The following is a 24,590-nucleotide window of genomic DNA, read 5'->3' on the forward strand; positions in this document are numbered from 1 at the left end:
GCTACAAAGTTAAAGGGAGGCAAAAAAACCCGGTAGAAAACTTTATTCTTGGTACGTCGGTACATTACAGATATGCATTTTTTTCAAGGGCCCCATTTATGATAAATGCTTATAAATAGAAAGTTGTTCAGAAGGTGTTCAGTGCAGCTGGTACAAAATACTAACAGAGAGAGCGGGGGGTTTGCGAGACGTGTGAGGACGAGTTCCTTACGGTTGTGTTGCGCGCTTTAGCATTTTTCGCGTATTCTTGATCGCGACATTGCCAACGTGAGGCAGAACTGGACGAAACAAGTGTCGAGAAAACATTTGGGAGTTAGCAGCAAAAAGTAATAGTGGAGAAGAAGAAAAAACAGACGTTGCTTTGGCTTCACTTCCTGTCAGACGGCTGCGGCAAAGCCTATCCGGTTATTGCGTCGATCGAACTCCGTGTAGTAGCGGGCAATGAAGTTGGCCCCGAGGATCCAGATGGGGCCTGTAGGGGGCGGCACGTCCAGGCCTCTGAAGGTGACGGTGCACACGTCGCCTTCCATCTGTGATTGCTGTGAAAAGAAGCCAGACTTATTACGATAAGTGAAAGGTTTAGCGTAGATAACTTCTTTTACCAAAGCTGTAATTGTGAAAATTATGTACACTGCCTTTCAAAAGTTTGGGCTCACTTAGAAATGTCCTTATTTTTTAAGGAAAAACCCTTTTTTTCAATGAATATAACATTAAATGAATCATAAACACACTCTATACATTGTTAATGTGGTAAACGACTATTCTAGCTGCAAACGTCTGGTTTTTAATGGAATATGTACATAGATGTTTAGAGGCCCATTTCCAGTGTTCTAATGGTACATTGTGTTTGCTAATGGCGTTAGAAGACTATTGGATTACAGCATCACCAACACCGGCCTTGTTTGGTGTGGGTGAATCGAACTCTGGTCCACTTTAAAGACGTGGTCTCGGACTGTTTGTTAGTGAACTCTTTCCGCAACTTTCACCGGAAGTAAGGTGACAGGAGAACCTTGGAGAACCTTGGAGGACACGAGAACGCTGCTTCTATCTTCTGTGTCTGGAAGGTCCGAAACTCTTCCTCCTCCACAGGTTAACTAGCACAGTTAGAGCAGCATTGTCACCTGTAGCTCAGGACTCAGGACAATGGCGAGTTGGCGGTTTCGTGGCGGTTTCGTGGCGCTCCAGGGCGACGATGCTAGCTTACCCCGCGAGGAGGAAAAGTTTGTTGCCTCCCAGACCTGGAGGACGGATGTTTAACCGTTTAACGGCATAAGTTCTCTAACTGTGTTCCGACAATGTGTGGTTCTCACTCCGCCGCCGCTCCTCACTGCTGACTGTGTAAATGCGACCACGGAGGCTGTAGCTGCTCCATGGTGTAGAAATTGTGAGGGATTGGTCTTGGTATTTTTTTTTTTTTTTTTTAGTATATTTTTTGGGATTTTTATTGATAGTCAGGTGGAGAGAGACAGGAAATAGGGAGGCAGACATGCAGGAAAAGGGCTGCCCGAACCGGGGCTGCCCGAACCGGGGCCGCCTGCAATATACCGGTCTTGGTATTTCTGATCACATGACTTTTGTTTACAGTTTGAGATTTGCCTAAGAAAATGTGAAACGTACCAGGTGGAAAATATATCAAATTTACATCAGGTGTGGACCAATGAAGTGAACAATTTGGGTGTAAATGCAGCCTAAAACACCCCAAATATACTTATTTCGCCAGAGCCCTCAAGGTCCAGAAAGTTGTTTTGTAACACATATATATATACAAATATACATATATATGTATATACATTTAAATGAGTTTGTAGTGAGAGAACTGAATGACGTAATCATTTAAATGTGTTCTTTAATGTGCTAAATTTTAAAAAATTTTAACCATATGTTTTCTGACACACATCAGGTCTAATGTGCCTCATAACTGAAAACACATGTGTGTGTGTGTGTGTGTGGGTGCAGGGCATTAGAGGCTCCTATGTTTTCATTTTTTTACAACTCTAACTGCATCAGTCCAATAAACCTTCAATAAAAAAGTACACAAAGGGTAGAAGTTACATTAAAATCGCCACTGATATTTATATTTACTGCACCTGTGCATCTTCTCATATTGAAATCGTCTGTTCATCCTTACCCATAAGATGTAATCCTCCTGTGTGAGGGAGTATTCCTGACCACCCAGGTGAAAGGTCACGCTGGGCAAAGTCTTCACAGTGTCACAGTTGACTTTGTACTGTTGAACAACACAGAGTAATGAGTGATGACACACACACACACACACACACATATATATGTATGTATTTTTAAGTCAGATGTTCCATGTGTCATGACTTACTCCACTCTCGTCCTGCTGTGCACCGATGGTTTTCATCAGCACAGCGACAGAGGAGGCGGGGCCTGTGATGTAGGAGGAGCCTGTGTCGATGACAGCCGTGCAGCCCTCTGCACAAAACTTCACCTCGGGTCCGACGGTGACTCTGAGAGAGAATGAGAGGCGAGGAGAAAAAAAATAAAAAATACTTTTCTTGACTCTCGCACAAACACGGACGCGCTCTGTGTGAGGCGTGAAGCGAAGGCCGTACCCTTTCATGGTAACTTCCCATTTGCCCATCTCTCGCGTGTTCATATAGTTAAAGTTTCCAGTGTAGTAGTTTGGGTCGGTGCCGCCAAGCACAAGTTCTCCACCGGGAGAGTGTTTTGGATCTCTGAAAACATGAAATACATCAGGCCGTCAAGTCCATAATGAGAGATATCAGGAAATAGACATTTGAAGATATTCCTCACTAAAGGCACTAAAGCTGACATATTTAGATACGATAAAATTAGCCATTGAATCTAGCTAAAAACATTTTATGGCCATTGTTTTATAAATTAAAACGGTTTTGTCATCTGCATAGAGGTTGATTCCATCCTTAGAATAGAAGCCTTTAATGTCACGGTACAAGGCAACAAACTTAATAAACCCTCGGAAGCTTGCAATTAAGTAATTCATATCTATTTATCTTGCGTAACATTGATTTAATGTCATTTAGGAACTGTAGCATGCCATGAAAAGGAAAAGGAAATGGAGTTCTCAACCAGGAGAGAGTTTTGGATCTCTGAAAACATGCAATACATCATCCGTCAAGTCCATTGTGAGAGATATCAGGAAATAGACATTTGAAGATGTTCTTAACTTTTTATTTAGTTATTCCTCACTAAAGCCACTAAAGCTGACATATTGAGATACGACAAAATTAGATTTCCCCCATATGTATCTAGCTAAAAACATTTTATGGCCATTGTTTTATAAATTAAAACGGTTTTGTCATCTGCATAGAGGTTGATTCCATCCTTAGAATAGAAGCCTTTAATGTCACGGTACAAGGCAACAAACTTAATAAACCCTCGGAAGCTTGCAATTAAGTAATTCATATCTATTTATCTTGCGTAACATTGATTTAATGTCATTTAGGAACTGTAGCATGCCATGAAAAGGAAAAGGAAATGGAGTTCTCAACCAGGAGAGAGTTTTGGATCTCTGAAAACATGCAATACATCATCCGTCAAGTCCATTGTGAGAGATATCAGGAAATAGACATTTGAAGATGTTCTTAACTTTTTATTTAGTTATTCCTCACTAAAGCCACTAAAGCTGACATATTGAGATACGACAAAATTAGATTTCCCCCATATGTATCTAGCTAAAAACATTTTATGGCCATTGTTTTATAAATTAAAACGGTTTTGTCATCTGCATAGAGGTTGATTCCATCCTTAGAATAGAAGCCTTTAATGTCACGGTACAAGGCAACAAACTTAATAAACCCTCGGAAGCTTGCAATTAAGTAATTCATATCTATTTATCTTGCGTAACATTGATTTAATGTCATTTAGGAACTGTAGCATGCCATGAAAAGGAAAAGGAAATGGAGTTCTCAACCAGGAGAGAGTTTTGGATCTCTGAAAACATGCAATACATCATCCGTCAAGTCCATTGTGAGAGATATCAGGAAATAGACATTTGAAGATGTTCTTAACTTTTTATTTAGTTATTCCTCACTAATGGCACTAAATCTGACATATTGAGATACGACAAAATTAGATTTCCCCCATATGTATCTAGCTAAAAACATTTTATGGCCATTGTTTTATAAATTAAAACGGTTTTGTCATCTGCATAGAGGTTGATTCCATCCTTAGAATAAAAGCCTTTAATGTCACGGTACAAGGCAACAAACTTAATAAACCCTCAGAAGCTTGCAATTAAGTAATTCATATCTATTTATCTTGCGTAACATTGATTTAATGTCATTAAGGAACTGTAGCATGCCATGAAAAGGAAAAGGAAATTAAGTTCTCCACCAGGAGAGAGTTTTGGATCTCTGAAAACATGCAATACATCATCCGTCAAGTCCATTATGAGCGATATCAGGAAATAGACATTTGAAGATGTTCTTAACTTTTTATTTAGTTATTCCTCACTAATGGCACTAAAGCTGACATGTTTAGATACGACAAAATTAGATTTCCCCCATATGAATCTAGCTAAAAACATTTTATGGCCATTGTTTTATAAATTAAAACGGTTTTGTCATCTGCATAGAGGTTGATTCCATCCTTAGAATAGAAGCCTTTAATGTCACGGTACAAGGCAACAAACTTAATAAACCCTCAGAAGCTTGCAATTAAGTAATTCATATCTATTTATCTTGCGTAACATTGATTTAATGTCATTAAGGAACTGTAGCATGCCATGAAAAGGAAAAGGAAATGAAGTTCTCCACCAGGAGAGAGTTTTGGATCTCTGAAAACATGAAATACGTCATCCGTCAAGTTCATTATGAGAGATATCAGGAAATAGACATTTGAAGATGTTCTTAACTTTTTATTTAGTTATTCCTCACTAATGGCACTAAATCTGATAAGACAAAATTAAATTTTCCCCATATGAATCTAGCTAAAAACGGTTTTGTCATCTGCATAGAGGTTGATTCCATCCTTAGAATAAAAGCATTAAATGTCACGGTACAAGGTAATAAACCCTCAGAAACTTGCAGTGAAGTAATTCATATCTATTTATCTTGCGTAACATTGATTTAATGTCATTTTGGAGACTGTAGCATGCCATGACAAGGAAAATGAAAGGGAGCAGCTCCAGGAAGCTGCTCACTGAAGGATTATGAGAAAATGTTCAGTCCAGAGCCGAGTCACGATCTGGGAAAACATTCCTGGGCTTTGCAAGCTTAGATTTAAAACTTTAAGTGTAATCTCTTATTAGAGGTCCTTATGTTTAAACTATACTAAGTGGTCAGACATGAAACTATTTTAGCTGAATATTAGTCGGCAAGTCAACGTTCTGCGTGGCTGGGGGAGCTGCTTCATATTTCTGTGTGTGTGCGTACATGGACTATACTAACGTCCTCATATAACCTCCAGAGGTGGAAAAAGTACTAAAATATTGTACTCAAGTAAAAGTAAAAGTAGTTCATTTGAAATGTACTTTAAGTAAAAGTGACTTAGTTACTTTGCGTGGGGTGTGAGGGTAGTAGAAATATGACAAGGGCTCAGAAATCCAAATCTATTTTGGGGTTCACGCGCCCGGCGCAAAACAGGATATTACGTCACTTTTGTCGAGCATCCTCTATGTTCACGCGCCAGTGCTGGTGCAAATCATGTAAACGGGTAAATATGACCTGGCACTTATATCATATATCATGTATTTACCTTGACTATTATAAAAATATGCTTGCCTATTTAAAAGAAGTGTATGGTGGATTTAAATAAACCAATGTGTAAGCGAGTAAAATACATTGTTAATTAATAGCTTTAGTTACACACTACCGTTCAAAAATTTGGGCTCACTTAGAAATGTAGTTATTTTTGAAGGAAAGGCACTTTTTTTCAATGAATATAACATTAATAACTAACATTAATTAACTCTATATATTGTTAATGTGGTAAATGACTATTCTAGCTGCAAACGTCTGGTTTTTAATGGAATATGTACATAGGTGTATAGAGGCCCATTTCCACTGTTCTAATGGTACATTGTGTTTGCTAATGGCGTTAGAAGACTATTGGATGATTAGAAAACCCTTGAAAACACTTGTGCAATGATGTTAGCACAGCTGAAAACTGTTCAGCTGGTTCTTTGACGAAAGGGCAAAATTATTATGATCACTTCCATGGAAGCTCAGCTTCTCTGGGAGTCAACGGAGCAGTGGGCGGGGCGTGGACTCTGGGACTATATTTTCTATTAATTTTGCAACGCTTCTGATGAATAAAAGTCTGACTTTTAATGGAAAACACACAAAACAAAATTGTATCTGTGACCCCACACTTTTGAATGGTAGTGTATATTTGTGAATTTCTATTTGAGACCCAGGTAAAGACACTGTCTATTATTCTATCTATTCTATTGAATTTGTTTGGACTCACCTGCTGTAGTAGACAGAGAACACCTCTTCCTTGAGGACATGCTGGGACATGATGCCGTCAAACACCGGGGTGATGCCGTCGATGGCTGCGTTGGGGTAACCCATCCCCATGACTCCATCAAACTTGGCAAAGATGAAGGGCATGGCGGAGAGAGAGGTGGCTTCCGCAAACACCTGCACCACAGGAATACCGCCCACCTGCGGGAATACAACAAGCACGTGAGAGGAGGAGGAGGAGGAGGAGGACGGGAAATTTCAGAGGCAACTGAAATTTCGATTTGACGCTCACCACGACCACATCCTCGCTCAGGAATCCCCGGACATTTCCAGAGGCGTACTGGATGGAAAATCCCGTCCCGTTCTCCACGTAAGTCCAGGATACGGAGGCGTCGTACCTGTTGTGAGTAACTGACAGTTCAAAATGGATTTGAGTCGTCGTGTGCGTGGGATCTTTGTGAAACAATGAATCGACGACTAAATTAATTAGTCAACCCTTTCGATAATGGATTAATGGGTTTGAAGCTTTTTTTCCATGATTAAAACAAGATTTCTGGTCGTTTTAGCTTCTTAAAGGTGAAGTAAGTAGTTTATAGTGACATCTAGAGGAGAGGCTGAAATTTACAACAACGAACAGCGCGCGCTACGGTATCCTCAGCTGGTCAAATGTCGTCCTCGTCTTCTTTCTCCGTGTCAGCAGATGAGGTTCTAGTATTTATTCAGACAACGAGAGGGCGAGGACGAGGACGAGGGACAGCTCTTCGTGGCGGGGTCGTACCTATGTTCCCCGGGTCCTATGTTCCCCGGGTCCTATGTTCCCCGATCGGGGCGCATCGGACCTTTTTAAAAAAAAAAAAAGGGTCCTATGTTCCCCACTTTGTGGAAGCCTGGGTGTGGAGCACCAGGGTAAAGGGATAGGGTTAGGTTAGGGTAGGGTAGGGTAGGGTTAGGGTTAGGGTAAGGGGTAGGGTCCTATGTTCCCCGGGTCCTTTTGGGTGAACAGCAGGTAAAGGGTCCTATGTTCCCCAGTCTCATACAAAGCGGGGAACATAGGACTCCGGGAACACAGGACCCGGGGAACATAGGACCCGGGGAACATAGATACGGTCCCCTTTGTGGCCGCGGTAGAGCTGTCAGAAGCCGGCGAGGGAGAGGGCGAACGGCCGTAGCAGACGAAGCGGAGAGAGAGGAGGCGGGACTTCCGCTACAAGTAAAGCGACGCTTGATTTGTTCTCTCGCGTTTGTCCTTACAGGCTCCCGTAGAAACATGGCGTCTCGCTGCTAACAGTGGCTATGCGACCGCGGCCCGCGACCATGTTATTTTACATGACTTTTTATAACACTACGAAAATGAAACAAAAACTATTATACAGCGACTAGACAATGCAGGAGCACATAATATGTATAAAAAAGTGGATTGTGGGTTATATAAACCCATAAATACTACACAGTGTCCCTTTAAATGTTTCTTTGCTCCATATCACAAAGAAATCATTGAAAACAGAATCATTTTCTGGACGAAACTATTCATCGAGAAAATAAACGACCGATTAAACGGATACGATAATAATGGTTGGTTGCAGCTGTAGAAACAATGTTCCTTTAACATGAACTGAGAAACAGATTGCGAACAGCACAGCACTTGGAGAATCCTGACATTTTAAAGGTACATCATGTAAATGATGTAAATCAAGATGATCTGACACTCGAGCGCCTCCTCTTATCTCTGTTTGAAGCCGACTTTCCACATCCACGTGTCTGCAGAGGTCAACTAGGATCCACGAGGATCCCGTTTCTCCCGTTGTCGCTGCACACTCTTATGTCAGCAAACCTCCACGTTGAGTGTGTTTGCTCTCTGTAGCGCAAACCTTTCCAGTCCAGTTGGTGGTGCACTCTTTTGGTTCAAAGAACCATGGAAATATGCTTGATTTTATGTGAGGAAGTCCACTGGTGTCAGAGCTCAACGATTACAAAAGCCCAAACAAGACCCTGCAAACTGGAATTAACGCTGTTTTTTTGGTGTGTATATGCGTCATTACCTTGTTTACGAAGCCCTGAAGGTTCTAAACTAACAGTTCAGGCGTTGCTGAGAACGATGTGTTTTATTCTAATCTCGGTGCTCATCGAGATCTCTGAAAAAACCCGGTCCGGTTACGTAAACACCGGTTCTCCTGAACAGCAGATCCTCCTGCTCCCCCGGGCACTAGTCCGGGCACATCCGGTTGCGTACATTGAACCGCAGAAGAAGAATAACGTCCGTTGTGGAGGTTTTTCACGAGCGACAGTGTCTTCTGACTCCGGGTCAAAGTCATAAAAGGGACTGCGGGGGGGAGTCGTGACAAAGCTATTTTTACACACTGTTAAAACAATGTTTTGATAATGAGTAGCAGTGCATCCACCGTTCCAGAGGGGGGAGCTGCTGCGCTTCTGAGAGCGGGTGTGCCGATTGAGTCACTTCCGGGGTACTGGCCAATCACAAGACAGTTGGGAAGGCTCTACGCTGGCTGGCCAATCACAACACTCTGTCTTTTGGGGGCGAGATTTATGTCTGAAATATCGCGGCTGAGGAACAGCGTCAGAAAAGAGGGATTTCTATCGGCTCGTTTACAGCAACTAGGAGGTTTTTGACCATAAAAAACAAGTTAATGTATGTAAGTTGTTACGGTCCCTTGGCATTCAATAACGAATAGGCTGGAGCTCGACTGGTGCAACCCTTTTATTTATCTTCTGGCACCGTGAAACTTAAACCACACGAAAGGTTTCATTAAAAAATTGCACAAAAATTGCGTAAACTTTTGCACTCTGACTCGTACAGGCTCCGACTCGTATCTCTTCATATTCCTTCATTCCGTTCGATTATTCCAAAAACTGGTGCTTACCCATGGCAAAGCTTGGGCGTGTGTTTTGTGTGACGACACCAATAACCCCTATACTGTTTCCGAGGTGCATGAAGATACCCCGGAACATGCATGGAAATAACGCAGGTACGAGGACACCTGGTGGGCACTTACATAAGTAGACCTCCATAACTCACATATAATGTGCAACAGGACCACTCTATGTGAGCTTTAAAGCTGCTGTGTGTCACTTTTAACTATTATTGCTAATAAAAAAGGCCATTACATTCAAATCAACCAAACGAGGTTCAATCGGCTCCACGTGGCTCCATGTGTTTCTCAGTGTTTTTAGATCTCCTGTCGCCTGCCTTCAACAGGACTGGATGCATTTTTTACTACATGACTGATGGCGCTCGTTAAAGAAGACAGCAAAGATCCAGAAGAGAAATGGTGGGAGTGATTCACGATCACCCAGACAGACGTACGTGATGTATGTCATGTGCTCGCTCATGTTACGAAACAGCATTTTTGAAACAGGTTTTTCTTTATTTTCTCGGGGCCAGCCTCTGTTTGGCTTCTAAAGATCTCCTGCGGGGAAACGAGACGGTGCAGCGGTCTGAGAGAGAACGTTCCGCTAAAACCAGCCCCCCGGTCTGTGCGTCCTGACAATGATACTGTGAGAGCGCTGAAAAAGTGGAAGTGGGAAAAAAGGAGGTCGGATATATGAGTTGACACTTACAGCAGGCGGTGGAGAAGGGCGAGCAGCGATGCGAGGGCACCCACAGGTTGGCCGAGCCGGTGTCGAACACCACGTTGAAGAGCTGGGCGGGAGAACCGATGCTGATTTCACCAAAGTACTGAGTCTGTTGAGAACGAACAGCAAAACGGACTGAAAAAAAAGTGTCGTAAAATATTCCAGCATTCCTCGATCACATTTCCTTTTCTAATTTACGATGAAAAAAAAAAAAATTAACAAATGCCACATGACACCGACAAGCGTGACTCCTGATGAATATTTATGAGGTGCTAGTCCATCGGGGAACAGAATCTGCTGTCACAGTCTGAGTCTAATCCAAGAAAAAACTTCTAAGATGAGTGATCGCTGTAACATTCAAGAACAAAGTCTGTTTTTGTCCTCAAGAGTGAAAACCATAAATCCAGCTGTTTCTTTTTTTGACTAAGCACAACTACGTTTTCCTGTCATTTGATTCCTGTCTAGAATTAAGAAATGATCCAATTTTGAGACATAGCCTACTGTTCAAAAGTAAGAAATGTCCTTATTTTTGAAGGAAATACACTTTTTTTCAATTAATATAACATTAAATGAATCAGAAATACATTGTTAGTGTGGTAAACGACTATTCTACACTCTTAGAAATAAGGGTTCCAAAAGTGTTCTTCTACACGGGCTGAGGTTCCACCTGGAACCATTGGTTCTGAAAAAACTCTTTCTGAACAAAGGGTTTTTAAAAGGGTTCTTGGTAACACTAAGGTTCCACCTGGAACCAAAAAGGGTTCTCCTATGAGGACAAGTCGAAGGACCTTATATGGTTCTAGTGTAGCTGCAAACGTCTAGTTTTTAATGTAATGTGTACATAGGTGTACAGAGGCCCATTTCCAGTGTTCTAATGGTGCATTGTGGGTGAATTCCAATTCCTTGCTTAACCCTCAATCTCAAAATTGCTCCCTCTAGTGCAAGTGCTGTCCCGATTCTCAGAAAAATTAAGTTGAGGGGCAACTTTAAGGGCTGTATCGCCCTCAATATTGAGATTTTCCCGAGACCACCCTTGGGAGCAAGAGCTACCCAGAATGCATTGTTCGCAAATTTTTTGACATAACAAAGATGGCGCCGAAAGCAGCGAAACGAGTACGCTACAAATTAAGTATTTTCTTTGAAAACCATTGTATTATCTTAGTTTAGGCCCATATTATGGATTACTGACATCATTGTTGCGTAACATTAATTTTATTTTGCGATCTTTTGTCAATAGCCGGCCGGTGCGGACAAGTGATCGTTTGCTATGGTTTACTTTTCAATAAGCCGTGGTGTGTGGTAACTGTCAGCTGAATATGTCCGTGGTTGTGGTATTTGTATGAGTATCATCTTATAACTAACTGACAACCTAATAACTTGACTGACAAACGGATCGTAATAAATAATCCTGACGTAAATGTGTTCTTCTTCTTCTTCTTTTTTGTTGACAGACTGGACACAGCTTTCGAGTTATTCTGCCCCCTACAGTCTGAAGACGTATCTCCATTTAAGGGGTGTCCCATTTCTAAGTGACAAAATAACCCTCAACACTTGGTTTTGAGGGCCAGTTAAGATTAAGGGTTAAGATAGGAATTGGAATTGGCCCATAGAGTTTTAGGTTTGATAATGTTCCGGATTTCCATCCCGTCGCTGAAAATCGCGGTGTTTTGAAGAAAACCTGCCGATGACCCCGTGTGTGGAACGCTGACAAATATCAAAATGAGTGGTTTTGGGTGCAACGATGGCCAAAACCCCAAAACCAAAACATAATCAGGGCATGCATCCCACAAATGTGCATTTTTGTATAGCTATGTTTCAGTAAGAAAAAGGGTTGAGCTTGAAGGTTAAGATAGGAATTGGAATTGGCCCTTTGTTTGCTAATGGCGCTAGACGGCTATTGGGTGAAGAAAGGGCTAAATGATTATTTGGAATAAAAATCCTTACTTCTAATCTTGTCAATGTCTTGACTATATTTTCTATTCATTTTGCAACTCTTTTGATGAATAAAAGTTCTGACTTTTAATGGAAAACACAACAAAAGTTGTTGCGTATTTTTGAAATAACCCCCCCCCCCCCCCCCGAAAAAGTGCCTTACATCCAAGTAATTGGTGAGCGGTGTGGGAACAGTGCCGTTGTTGCTGTCTCGCGGGCTCTTCTGGTTCAGCTCACTCAACACCTGCTCCACAGAAACACCCAGCTCCTGCAGAGTCTCTCTGATGGACGGCATCTTCTTCAGAGTGATTCTGAAACACAAGACATCGTGAAGCAGCGCAAACACACATTTAAACAAACCAAACCAAACACAAAAAGAAGAGGCTAAACTTGCATGCGATGACTGGAGATATGTACAGTATGTCCTGGTCATCATCTCAATCAAACAACAAGCCTTTAATAAAGCACACATTGCTTTTATTCCTTTCATGCCAGGCCAGATAAATTAACAAAAAACACATGGTCATTTCTTACTTTCAAAGAACCAATAAAACACACTTGTGTTCCAGTCTTTATCTTTGTGTTGTTTGGGGTTTTTTTTTTTTTTTATTGCTTTGTTGCACGTTTTTCTCCTTTGTTATTACAGTTTTAAACGTGACTACATGTGAAGAAGTCAACGTTTCAATGAGTTTCAGTGAGTGAGTTTCTGAGAAAAGGTATCAAACCCAATTAAAAAATCAGCTTCCAATGCTGATTATTACAAAACGACACAACCATTCAAAAGTTTGGGGTCACCTATAAAATTTTGTTGTGTTTTCAATTAAAAGTCACACTTTTATTCATCCAAAGAGTTGGAAAATGAATAGAAAATATAGTCAAGACATTGACAAGATTAGAAATAATGATTTTATTCCAAATAATAATTTTGCCCTTTCGTCAAAGAACCAGCAAAACTGTTTTCAGCTGTGCTAACATCATTGCACAAGGGTTTTCTCATCATCCAATAGCCTTCTAACGCCATTAGCAAACACAATGTACCATTAGAACACTGGATAAATCTAACCCTAACCCTAACTCTAACTCTAACCCTAACCCTAACCCTGGATTTTCATTGAAAAAAAGTGTTTTTCCTTCAAAAAGCATTACATTTCTAAGTGACCCCAAACGTTTAAATGGTAGAGTATGTATAGGATGCGTTGTCTTACCGTCTCAGACTGTGGCCCATGGTCTCCGTCAATGAAAGAGCAAGCAAACACATCCAGTAGCTGGTGATAACAGCCATGACGACTTCTCTGATGACTGAGGCTTGAAAAAAAAAAACAGGTAGTTTTTTTATTCCCGATTGTGTGAATATTCCACGTTATATTGGATCAAATTTGGCAAAACGCTGCCACTTTGTCTCTCTGCGTTGCTCTCTGGTTCCCTCGAGTCTTCTTTATACCATGTCCTCTTCACCAGGCTCTCTCCCCATGGGCCGTTGACACTGGCTGGGAGCTTTTTTTTTTCCCCCGGAGGTGATCACTTGAAAACAAACCGTGGTCCCCGGGGCCACCCCACCCCTCCACCCCTCCGCCCTCTCTGCCTCGTTCACACAACCTCTCCAGTGATAAACGGGACCCAGCGAGAGGTCTGAACTCTGACCCCCTTTCTGAGGGGGGGGGGGGGGTGCAGAGCTCCCGAGATTGCTGACGTCGGTGGCCCCGGACGCCTCGTCTGCAGGGCTGTGAGAAAGTTTGGAGGGACAGAAAAGATGCTGTCACTGTAGTGTAATATGGGGGTTATATTATATACGTGTTCACTTATATAATATAAATCTGTCAAATGAGTTCACACAATGCTATCAACTTCAAAAATTAATTAAAATTGTTCCTTAAGAGGTTTGCAAATATTTTCAACGGATCCTTGTTCAGGGCGATGCCGACTAATATGATGGTAAATTTCAAGTCATTCCGAGATACTTTTTGTTTTTTTGAAGAAAGTCAGCTCACTGTCAAAGTGCTTCAGGGCAAATGGATCATGTCCTGAATTTCAAAAATTCATAAAAAATATTCCTTAAGAGGTTTGCAAATATTTTCAACAGATCCTTGTTCAGGGCGATATTGACTATTATGGCGGTAAATTTCAAGTGATTCCGAGATACTTTTTGTTTTTGAGACTAAAGTCACCTCACTGTCAAAGTGCATCAGGGCAAATGGATCATGTCCTGAATTTCAAAAATTCATAAAAAATATTCCTTAAGAGGTTTGCAAATATTTTCAACAGATCCTTGTTCAGGGCGACATTGACTATTATGGCGGTAAATTTCAAGTGATTCCGAGATACTTTTTGTTTTTGAGACTAAAGTCACCTCACTGTCAAAGTGCATCAGGGCAAATGGATCATTTCCTGAATTTCAAAAATTCATTAAAATGATTCTTTAAGAGGTTTGCAAATATTCTCAACGCTTCCTTGTTCCTTGTTGATCATTTCCTGAATTTCAAAAATTCCAGTCTTGTGAAAACACAAAGGAAGCAACCACGAAAAAACTGGAAATCTGGAAACTCTGCTGGTGTATCCACACAAACGCTCCCTCGCTCTATTCTACACCACAATAATAAAGTTTGCCACCGCGGCTTCCAGCTGGATTGTTGACTGTCGTCGTGGCTGTCGCTGATAACACTCACAGCTTATCTTGTCTCTCTCTCTGTTTCCCACAGACACAAATCTGTACGAATCAGACGCATTTTCACGACTTTTTCTGTTATTCTCCATGTGTATTCTCCTGTTTTTTTTATCCTTCGAATTACACTGGCGCTTCACGCTTGCGCGTATTTGTTTTCACTTTCACATAACCGTGTTAAGGTGGTGGTGGGGGGGGGGGGGGTTTGTGCGGTGATCTTTGGCAGCAGACGCAGGGCTGTTTGTTGTATTTTCACACGCTACCTGGCACAGAGCGACCGCGACCGCGTCGTATCTGCTCCGGTCAGGACTGGATCCTACTGTACTGACCACCCAGTCGAGCCAGAGGGGGGGAGTGGGGGGGGAGTGTGTGGGGGGGTCTACGTCAGGCACAACCTCAGACAGCCGTGGCAAAGGTCAGAGGTCGGCAGAGGTGGAGATACTCCCTGTGAGCAGAGCTTCAAGACGATGATAACGCGGCTGCACACGGCTCATGAAAGCAGCGGTGACTGAACAACAACAAGGGCTCATTTGATGTCTTTATAGTTTATACTTCTACTTTTCCTTAAAAAATAAGGACATTTCTAAGTGACCCCAAACTTTTGAACGGTAGTGTATACATAAATAAATGCAGCTGCATTCGTGTTGATTAAACAAAATAAACTGACTCGGTGTTGTCTGAAGCTTATTTTTTACGACCCCTAAGTACATTTACCCTTATATAATAAAAATACTTCATTTAAATTCCTCTGTCCAGCTGTTTCACAGAACGCCAGCGTCTTCTCTCATTTTTTATACAACATTAAGTAGTAAACTGTAGGTTTCAGGAATAACACATTACTTAGGTGGTGATTCATAAAGCCGGCTATTTTTACAAAATATTTTTATTCTTTTTATTTAGGTACAACATTCAGCATGGAATTGGGAGCTATTGGGATTTGTATTCATGTTGCAAGAACAGCAAGAACATCATATTCTTGATTCTATCTCAAACCTGGCAACCCAGCAACTCAGATAAAACTCCAGCACTTCAAAATGACATCTTCATCTTTCTACGTTCATACAACTTGACTTGTATAACTCGCTTGATTTAAAGCAGGGACTCGACTCGACTTGTTTGACTCTTCCAGGAATGACTCAAGACACAGACACGGACTGGATATGCTACCAACTAGCCACCAGCTAAAGTTGTTTTGGTCTGTAATGCAATAACACTACCGTTGAAAAGTTTGGGGTCAATTAGGGTCCTTATTTTTGAAGGAAAAGCCATTTTTTTCATTTTTAATATAACATTAAATGAATCATAAATACACTCTATACATTGTTAATGTGGTAAACGACTATTCTAGCAACAAACGTCTGGTTTTTAATGGAATATGTACATAGGTGTATAGAGGCCCATTTCCAGTGTTCTAATGGTACATTGTGTTTGCTAATGGTGTTAGAAGACTATTGGATGATTAGAAAACCCTTGAAAACCCTTGTGCAATGATGTTAGCACAGCTGAAAACAGGTTTGCTGGTTCTTTGACAAAAGGGCAAAAATATTATTTTGAATAAAAATCATTATTTCCAATCTTATCAATGTCTTGACTACATTTTCTATTAATTTTGCAATTCTTTTGATGAATAAAAGTCTGACATTTAATGGAAAACACAACAAAAATTCTATAGGTGAGCCCAAACGTTTGAACGCTAGTGTATATGGATCCCCAATAAGCCTTTAATGGTCAAATATGTAATACTTAAGCACCAGTAGTGCACACACGTCGCACCGAAACTAACGTGATTGTGACAGCTACCGCCAGTATTATGCTAGCTAATCTATGCTAGCTAATCTAGCGAGCATAATGTATGCATTTAGTTACTAACGAGAATGTATACTGTAGGTCAACAAGAAGAGGCTTGATAATACTAGCAAAAGCATAGCATGACATGACAAAAACACACAAACTGGTGACGGGCAAAGCAGTTGTTTTGGATCTAACTGAATCATTAGAATCAGTTAAATAAAAGTATTTGTTCACCGAATCATTCAGTACTTCGCACACGGACTCTGTACGACACAGTTACCGAACTGAAATACGGCCGAAAGATCACGATCTTTGCTAACGCTAAAAATACACCAAATATTGAAGACATTTTAGACATTTCCTCTGTCTTACGCAAGATTTTTAAGTCTTTTTCGGGTTTGATTCTCGCGTCGGACGTCGTGCGACGTTAGCATTGTAGGTACACTACTGTTCAAAAGTTTGAGGTCACTTAGAAGTGTCCTTTTTTAATTATTTTTAACAACTTTATTTATAATTTTTCCATATCAAATATATTTATACAAGCATTTATTACACAAGTTGTGAACTTTTTTGCCCTTCCAATTCAGCAGTATCAGACGGCGAGCATGTAATGATGCATAGGCGATTGCACTTAAAATGTCCTTATTTTTTAAGGAAAAGCTCTTTTTTTTCAATGAATATAACATTAAAGGAATCATAAATACTAGCTGGTTTTTAATGGGATATGTACATAGGTGTATAGAGGCTCATTTCCAGTGTTCTAATGGTACATTGTGTTTGCTAATGGCGTTAGAAGGCTATTGGATGATTAGAAAACCCTTGAAAACAGTTTTGCTGGTTCTTTGACGAAATGATGAATAAAAGTGTGACTTTTAATAGCAAACACAACACAGTTGTGTAGGTGAGCCCCGAACGTTTGAACGTTAGTGTAAGTGAGTGTGACGACAGACGCGGCGAACATCGAGCCAAGCAATAAAGTGGAGCATTTATCGTAGTCGAAAAAAAAATCTTATTCCCCCTCGGGAGTTGTTGGGGAAACAGAACCTGAAGTGAACTCAAGAGCTTTAAATGAGCGCTCTGTAAATGTAAACCTGGTATAACCTCGTCAGGTCAGTGCCGTAAATCAAAAATGACTTTGGGTTTTTTTTTCTGTCTTTTCTGTCATCGACTCACGAGGGAAACGTGGACGCAGTGCAGTAAACGCAGCTGTTTGGAATAACACGGAAACCAAAGAGCGCTCTCGATGGTCTCGAGTTCTCAGCTGTTGGATATCAGCGTCCGGTCCACTCCTTTCACCTCAAATAAACCTTTCGATGGATCGTTAATGAACCACATAGAGCATCAAGACCAATACATTTGTCTTATCCGTTTTACAATTACCTCAACCAAGCTGATTTTTGATTTTTGGGGGGGGGGGCAACCTCACAGACCTCTGTCACCAGTGACTAAATGCATGGAAGTCTGTTTCCCACAGTCATGCGTCACTCCTGACTCTGGCCTTCCTGGGAAACGTAAAAACGGATGATGATTTGGTCTGAACTCCGTGTTCACAGCGACCTGTGCGGTACAGCGCGAGCCCGCACTCATCAAAACATCATTATTCTTCAACGAGAGTTTAATCAACGACGAATAAAGACGAGGCTGTCGGAGGAGCCGGAGCGACGTTAGCGCTGACAGACGCTCATCAGAGGCTCCTCTGCAGCGCTTATCCGTCGTGATAAGTGAGATACGGAGCAGAGCAGCGGGTGAAACTTGAGTCCAGGGAAGTTTTCACTCAAGAAAAACAAGTTTGACTCCAAGAGACACAAACGCTCGACTTACAGCACATGATATGGTTCGATGTGTTTCGGCTCCCATGCTCACCTGTGTCTCCTCTGAGGCCAGAGGTGATTCTAGAGTCTGTAGGGGCCCTTAGCAAAGATTCCCAGGGGGCCCTTCCAACCAGTGTTCATCACCATTATGTTATAAATAATCTGACACCAACGAAAAATGTAATTATTATTTTTTTTTCGAAATAACATGGAAAAACCTTGTAGTTAAAGGTGCATTATGTGATAAATCTAAAGCAACTGGTCGTAAAATCCTCCTAATATGTCACAGAGACTCAGGAATAATGTTCATATAACAAACTGAACTCACCAACAACAACAGTACAGACAAAATATTTGCATTAAAAAATATATTTTGCAGACTGCAAATCATGTTTAGGGACGTTCCCACCTACCGCCGTCTACCAATCATTGCAATCATTAGAGTCTCAGCTGCCGAGCAACCACGTGTTGCCAGTTAGGTCAGAAAACGAAACCTAAAAGACCTCGGTGTTTTGAATTTGAATGTAGTAACCGTTTTCGGCCACATTCTTACATATGGCGCCTTTAAAAAGTATGTGAAAATATAAATGTAAAGAACAATAAAATACTGTAAATAGCTTTTAAAAAACTATATAAACTGAGTAAAAAAATTATGCATTACATTGTAAATAATCCTCTTAATTTTCCAACTTGCAGAACGATAACTTCACACAGGTTAAAGTGAGGTGGGGCCCCTTTAGGGAGGTTTCCTACTGAGATGTCATTGCAAATCGCCCATTGTTGTTTAAGGGGGACGGGGAGGCGGCTGCTCACTGCACATTTCAGTAAAAACAGCCCTCAGACTCCGAGTGTCGGGGGGGCCCCCTATCAGCTCGGGGGCCCCAAGCAGTCGCCTGCCTTGCCTGTTCACAAGCTGCGCCCCTGTCTGCGGCTACACAACCCCCCCCCCCCACGCAACTGAACGCACACGGAGGGATAACGTGTATGTTCTGATGCTCGGTCGTGTTGTTGAAGCTGAGAAATCGCTCCGTCTGTGCGATTTCATCTGGAGTCAATATGTACGGAAATATGCGTTTATGGGACAGGCTTCAGACGAGATAAAATGTAGAGTCAGAGACCAAGAAAAGCTGTAGAAGCAACAGCTCGAAGTGTGCACTGAAGGATGTGGTGTTTACGCCGGTTTTCCCTCTTCATGACACTTGATTTATCAAAAATAAAAAATGATTTTTTTTAAATGTTCTTCACAGGGGGGCAGACACATGCGGTATAACCGATGGCCAGCAGAGGGCAGCATTGGACACTCTCTTTCTGTGTGTGTGTGTGTGTGTGTGTGTTCGTTCTTTGTGAGGACCAGAAATCGTATGAACCATATAAGTGTGGACATTTTAGCTGGACCTCACATCTTTAAAGGGCTTTTAGGGGATTAAAACGGGGGTTTTTAGGGTTAGGAACACTTTTAAACAGATGTTTAAACATCTGTTTAAAGGTGTTTAAACATCTGTTTAAAAGTTATTAAGCATTATGTAATAAATCTAAAGCAACTGGCCATAAAATCCTCCTAATATGTCACAGAGACTCAGGAATAATGTTCATATAACAAACTGAACTCACCAACAAAAACAGTACAGACAAAATATTTGCATTAAAAAAATGTATTTTGCAGACTGCAAATCATGTTTATGTTTTGAAATCACGTTTTGGCATGTGGCGCCACCTACCGCCGTCTACCAATCATTGCAGTCAGTAGAGTCTCAGCTGCCGAGCAACCACGGGTTGCCAGTTACGTCAGAAAACGAAACCTAAAAGACCTCGGTATTTAGAATTTGAATGTAGTAACTGTTTTTGGCCACATTCTTACATATGGCGCCTTTAAGGTTAAGATGCGAGGGAATGCATTATGTCTATGCAGGTCCTCACTATGAATGAAGAACAAACGTGTGTGTGTGTGTATTTTCAGGAAATGTCCGCAATGGGACCAGGAACAAGTGATTACATTTTGGTTATCACTGGCTACAACACTCGCACACAGGCGGGGTGTATTTTGTAGGCACTGACCTACCTTGGCAGAAGTCTGCGCTCTCCGAGTGCTTTTATATATTTTTTTTATTAGTCCGACTAAAATAGAGCTCGTCTTAGTCGGACTAACATACCTGAATAACGCGATTCATAATCAAAGTAGACGCTGAGTCGGACTGGAGTTGGACTGTCAACAGGAAACTGATTCAATCCGCACCAGCTTACAGAGAGATACAGCGCCACCTACAGAGGTGGAGTGGGACTTGTGTACTTGGACTGGGCAAGTTGTCCAAAGCTTGTCTTAGTCAGACTATGGTTTTAGCTGGATTAAACTGTAATTAACATCTCTGTCCGTGTAAACATGATGCATTAACCAACTTTAAAACATAGTTTTTGGTAGGTGAAGGCCACCGTAGTTCACTGACCCACTCAGGAAAGGTAGGAGGTCCAGTTTTTTTTTTTCTTACCATGAGGGTTTTTTTTATTTTATTTATGAGCCTCTACAATCTAGTGTGAAAAAAATATGTAGTTACAATCCTCCTCCACATTGAGATTGACTGATATGAAGAAGGAAAACACACATATAAAATGTTTTATGAGCAGCAGTAATCGTAGTTTAAAGAGCGCATTCGAAATAAATCCTCAGACTCAGTTACAGTCGTACATGTGTGTGGTCTGTGCTTTATCTGAGCCTGATAACAACGTGTCATGTGACCGTACACTTTGAGTGTCTGTGAGTTTCTGTAATTTCAGACTGAAAACATCTGGTAAAACACTGGAGAAACCATGGCAACTGCACTTTGGACACATGAATACTTAACAGACAGCAACCTCACACTCACACAGGTTTATTTATATTTAATAATAACTGGCCTTAATTTAAAAAAAACAAACAACTACTGATTGTTGGGTTATTTCTATGAAGGTGATGAATGAAAACGCTCACCGTCAAAGTGCCTTTTAACCCATAAAAGCAGATTTATGCCACTATAACAAATGGCTCGTCTGATAGAACCTCATTTCACGATATCTGAGGAACATTTGCTGCTCTATCTAAAAAAAAAATCAAGTTTATGAACTGCACACGGTCCATAAAGTGTGTTGTAATAACCATTTCAGCCACAAGAGGCACAAAAAGGCTTCACAATGATGTTTACTGTGTTCTTCACTGTGTCTGGCAAACAGTGTATATGTGGTCCTAATAAGGCAGAACCCTCATTTCAGCTAAGATTTGAATTAGGTTGATAACAAATGAATGGAAGTCAATGCTTTTTCCCCCCTTCATTTTTCCTACTATACTTTATTAATTGATTTAATGTAATTTATTATTATTTGGTCACAAAAGCTTGAAAGAAAAGTATATTTATAAACCGCTGCCAGACCAATAAATCACTTTGTCACACTATACCGAGTGAGTCTGTGTTTGTAACACAAAGCGTGTGATTTGTGAGGAAATCCAGATCAAAGTCTGTACTTAGTCCTTCTCAAGACACGACATGATCATTCAAGGTCACGATTGTTTGATTTGAGATCATTTATATGATTAAATTAAGTCTCAGTAGGATAAATAAAAACATATGGGGGGAAAATGGTGAACATAGACCAAACATGGATTTGATTAGGAGATGATTGTTAACATACACTCTTCCAAAAGGGTTCTTCTACAAGGGCTGAGGTTCTACCTGGAACCTGGATTGAATTGTCCTCATTGTTCAGGTTGTCACCAACAGTGTGGCCCTGCACTCTTATATACACTCTGAAATAAAAGTAGAACTATATAAGGTTCTTTGGCTTGTCCTCATACACTCTTAGAAATAAGGGTTCCAAAAGTGTTCTTCTACAAGGGCTACAAGAGGTTCTACCTGGAACTGTGTGAATTTGTTTTTCATGGGTTCTTGGTAACACTAATGCTTCCAGTAAGAACCATTTTGATCCAGAGAACCCTTTAAAACCACTTTCCTGAATTAAAAAAAAAGGGTTCTTGGTGGAACCATCCAAAAGGGTTCCAGGTAGAACCTTTATAAAAAGTTCTACCTGGAGCCAAAAAGGGTTCTCCCACACTCTTAGAAATAAAAGTGCTAAGTAGAACCATATAAGGCTCTTCGAACCCTTTTTAGGTTCCAGGTGGAACCCTTCGTGTTACCAAGAACCTTTTTAAAATCCTTTATTCGGGAAAGGGGTTTTAAAGGGTTCTTTGGATCAAAATGGTTCTTACTGGAACCATTAATGTTACCAAGAAAAACAAATGGTTCCAGGTAGAACCTCAGCCCTTGTAGAAGAACACTTTTGGAACCCTTATTTCTAAGAGTGTATGAGGACAAGCCGAAGAACCTTATATAGTTCATTTATTTCAGAGTGTATATAAGAGTGCAGGGCCACACTGTTGGTGAGAACCTGAACAATGAGGACAATTCAATTCAATCCTATCTAACTTTATTTATAAAGCTCTTTAAAAACAACAACAGCTGAAACAAAGTGCTGTACGTCAGCGAGAAATAAAAATAAAACATACAAACGTGTGACCTCATAGAGAACATACAATAAAACAATAAAATACTGTAGCAAATATAAGCACAACACACATACACAGGTCATACAATAACAATGAGGACACAGAGAAAAGAGCAGATTATCCTTAATCTTTGGCTGCACCTGTAGCTGCTTTGATAACAGCGAATTCAATTTAAAACAAAAAATGTCGTTTAAATCTTGTGTGTGTGTGTGTGTGTGTGTGTGTGTGTGTGTGTGTGTGTGTGTGTGTGTGTGTGTGTGTGTGTGTGTGTGTGTGTGTGTGTGTGTGTGTGTGTAGTAGCATTTGAAGCTAAGTCGCTACTTCCACAAACGCCGTTCAGTGGGTCGTAATAAGTGTTCGTCACAGACCGTGACTTAACCTGTGGAACCAGGAGATGATTTACTGTACTGACCTTTTGAGAGTGAAGCCTCCTTCAAAATACCACATATCCAAATCATTTCAATCCACAGTGACTACATTGCAGTTATTATTTATTTTAATTTTTGAAACACAATGTGCACATATATGCTCTGGTATGTCATGTGCCTCCGCATATCGTATAAATAATACGATATAGGGCTCTGCCAAAAAATCCAGGGCTGGATTTTTTCCCAATCCAGCCCTGGTTGTATGGTGGCCCAGAGGTGTCAGGCCAAATACAAACGCCAATGTCTCGTGGTGTCCTTTGGACACTTTTACAGTCAATGGGAAAATTGCTTTTTGGGTCCCATGGGATTTTTTGTTGCAGTACCCACAATGGCCACCATGTAAAAATTGTCTTCAAGGCAGAGGGGGCGGAGCTCTGTCCAATTCATATTATACATCCATGGCAACACTCCGCCACATTGTCAACATCTGTTACCGTTCACTTCCGTTGTGGCTTTTGTATTTGTGTTGTGGCTTTTGTGTTTGTGTTGTGGCTTTTGTATTTGTGTTGTGGCTTTGTATTTGTGTTGTGGCTTTTGTGTTTGTGTTGTGGCTTTTGTATTTGTGTTGTGGCATTTGTATTTGTGTTGTGGCTTTTGTGTTTGTGTTGTGGCTTTTGTGTTTGTGTTGTGGCATTTGTATTTGTGTTGTGGCTTTTGTATTTGTGTTGTGGCTTTTGTGTTTGTGTTGTGGCTTTGTATTTGTGTTGTGGCTTTTGTGTTTGTGTTGTGGCTTTTGTATTTGTGTTGTGGCATTTGTGTTGTGGCTTTTGTGTTTTTGTTGTGGCTTTTGTGTTTGTGTTGTGGCATTTGTATTTGTGTTGTGGCTTTTGTATTTGTGTTGTGGCTTTTGTGTTTGACTTGTGGCGTTTGTATTTGTGTTGCGGCTTTTGTGTTTGTGTTGTGGCTTTTGTATTCGTGTTGTGGCGTTTGTATTTGTGTTGTGGCTTTTGTTTTTGTGTTGTGGCGTTTGTATTTGTGTTGCGGCTTTTGTGTTTGTGTTGTGACTTTTGTGTTTGACTTGTGGCGTTTGTATTTGTGTTGCGGCTTTTGTGTTTGTATTGTGGCTTTTGTATTCGTGTTGTGGCTTTTGTATTTGTGTTGTGGCTTTTGTGTTTGACTTGTGGCGTTTGTATTTGTGTTGTGGCTTTTGTGTTTGTGTTGTGGCTTTTGTATTCGTGTTGTGGCGTTTGTATTTGTGTTGCGGCTTTTGTGTTTGTGTTGTGACTTTTGTGTTGTGGCTTTTGTATTTGTGTTGTGGGTTTTGTATTTGTGTTGTGGCTTTTGTACTTAGGTTGTGGCATTTGTGTTTGTGTTGTGGCGTTTGTATTTGTGTTGTGGCTTTTGTATTTGAGTTGTGGCTTTTGTGTTTGTGTTGTGGCTTTTGTGTTTGTGTTGTGGCTTTTGTGTTTGTGTTGCGGCTTTTGTATTTATGTTGCAGCT

General features: G+C 40.9%; 1 protein-coding gene across 1 annotated transcript; it reads right to left on the reverse strand.

Annotated features, from left to right (window-relative positions):
• Positions 1-377: 377 nt before the first annotated feature.
• Positions 378-13,215, reverse strand: ren (renin; the record flags this gene model as incomplete). Its single annotated transcript, XM_083895295.1, has 9 exons — positions 378-539; positions 2,129-2,227; positions 2,330-2,471; positions 2,577-2,699; positions 6,415-6,611; positions 6,703-6,821; positions 9,987-10,110; positions 12,097-12,244; positions 13,139-13,215. 9 exons carry the CDS (start codon positions 13,213-13,215, stop codon positions 378-380), a joined length of 1,191 nt encoding a protein of 396 aa, XP_083751421.1.
• Positions 13,216-24,590: the final 11,375 nt, after the last annotated feature.

This window comes from Microchirus variegatus (genome assembly GCF_963457635.1).
Source record: "Microchirus variegatus genome assembly, chromosome: 9".
NCBI classification, from domain to species: Eukaryota; Metazoa; Chordata; class Actinopteri; order Pleuronectiformes; family Soleidae; genus Microchirus; species Microchirus variegatus.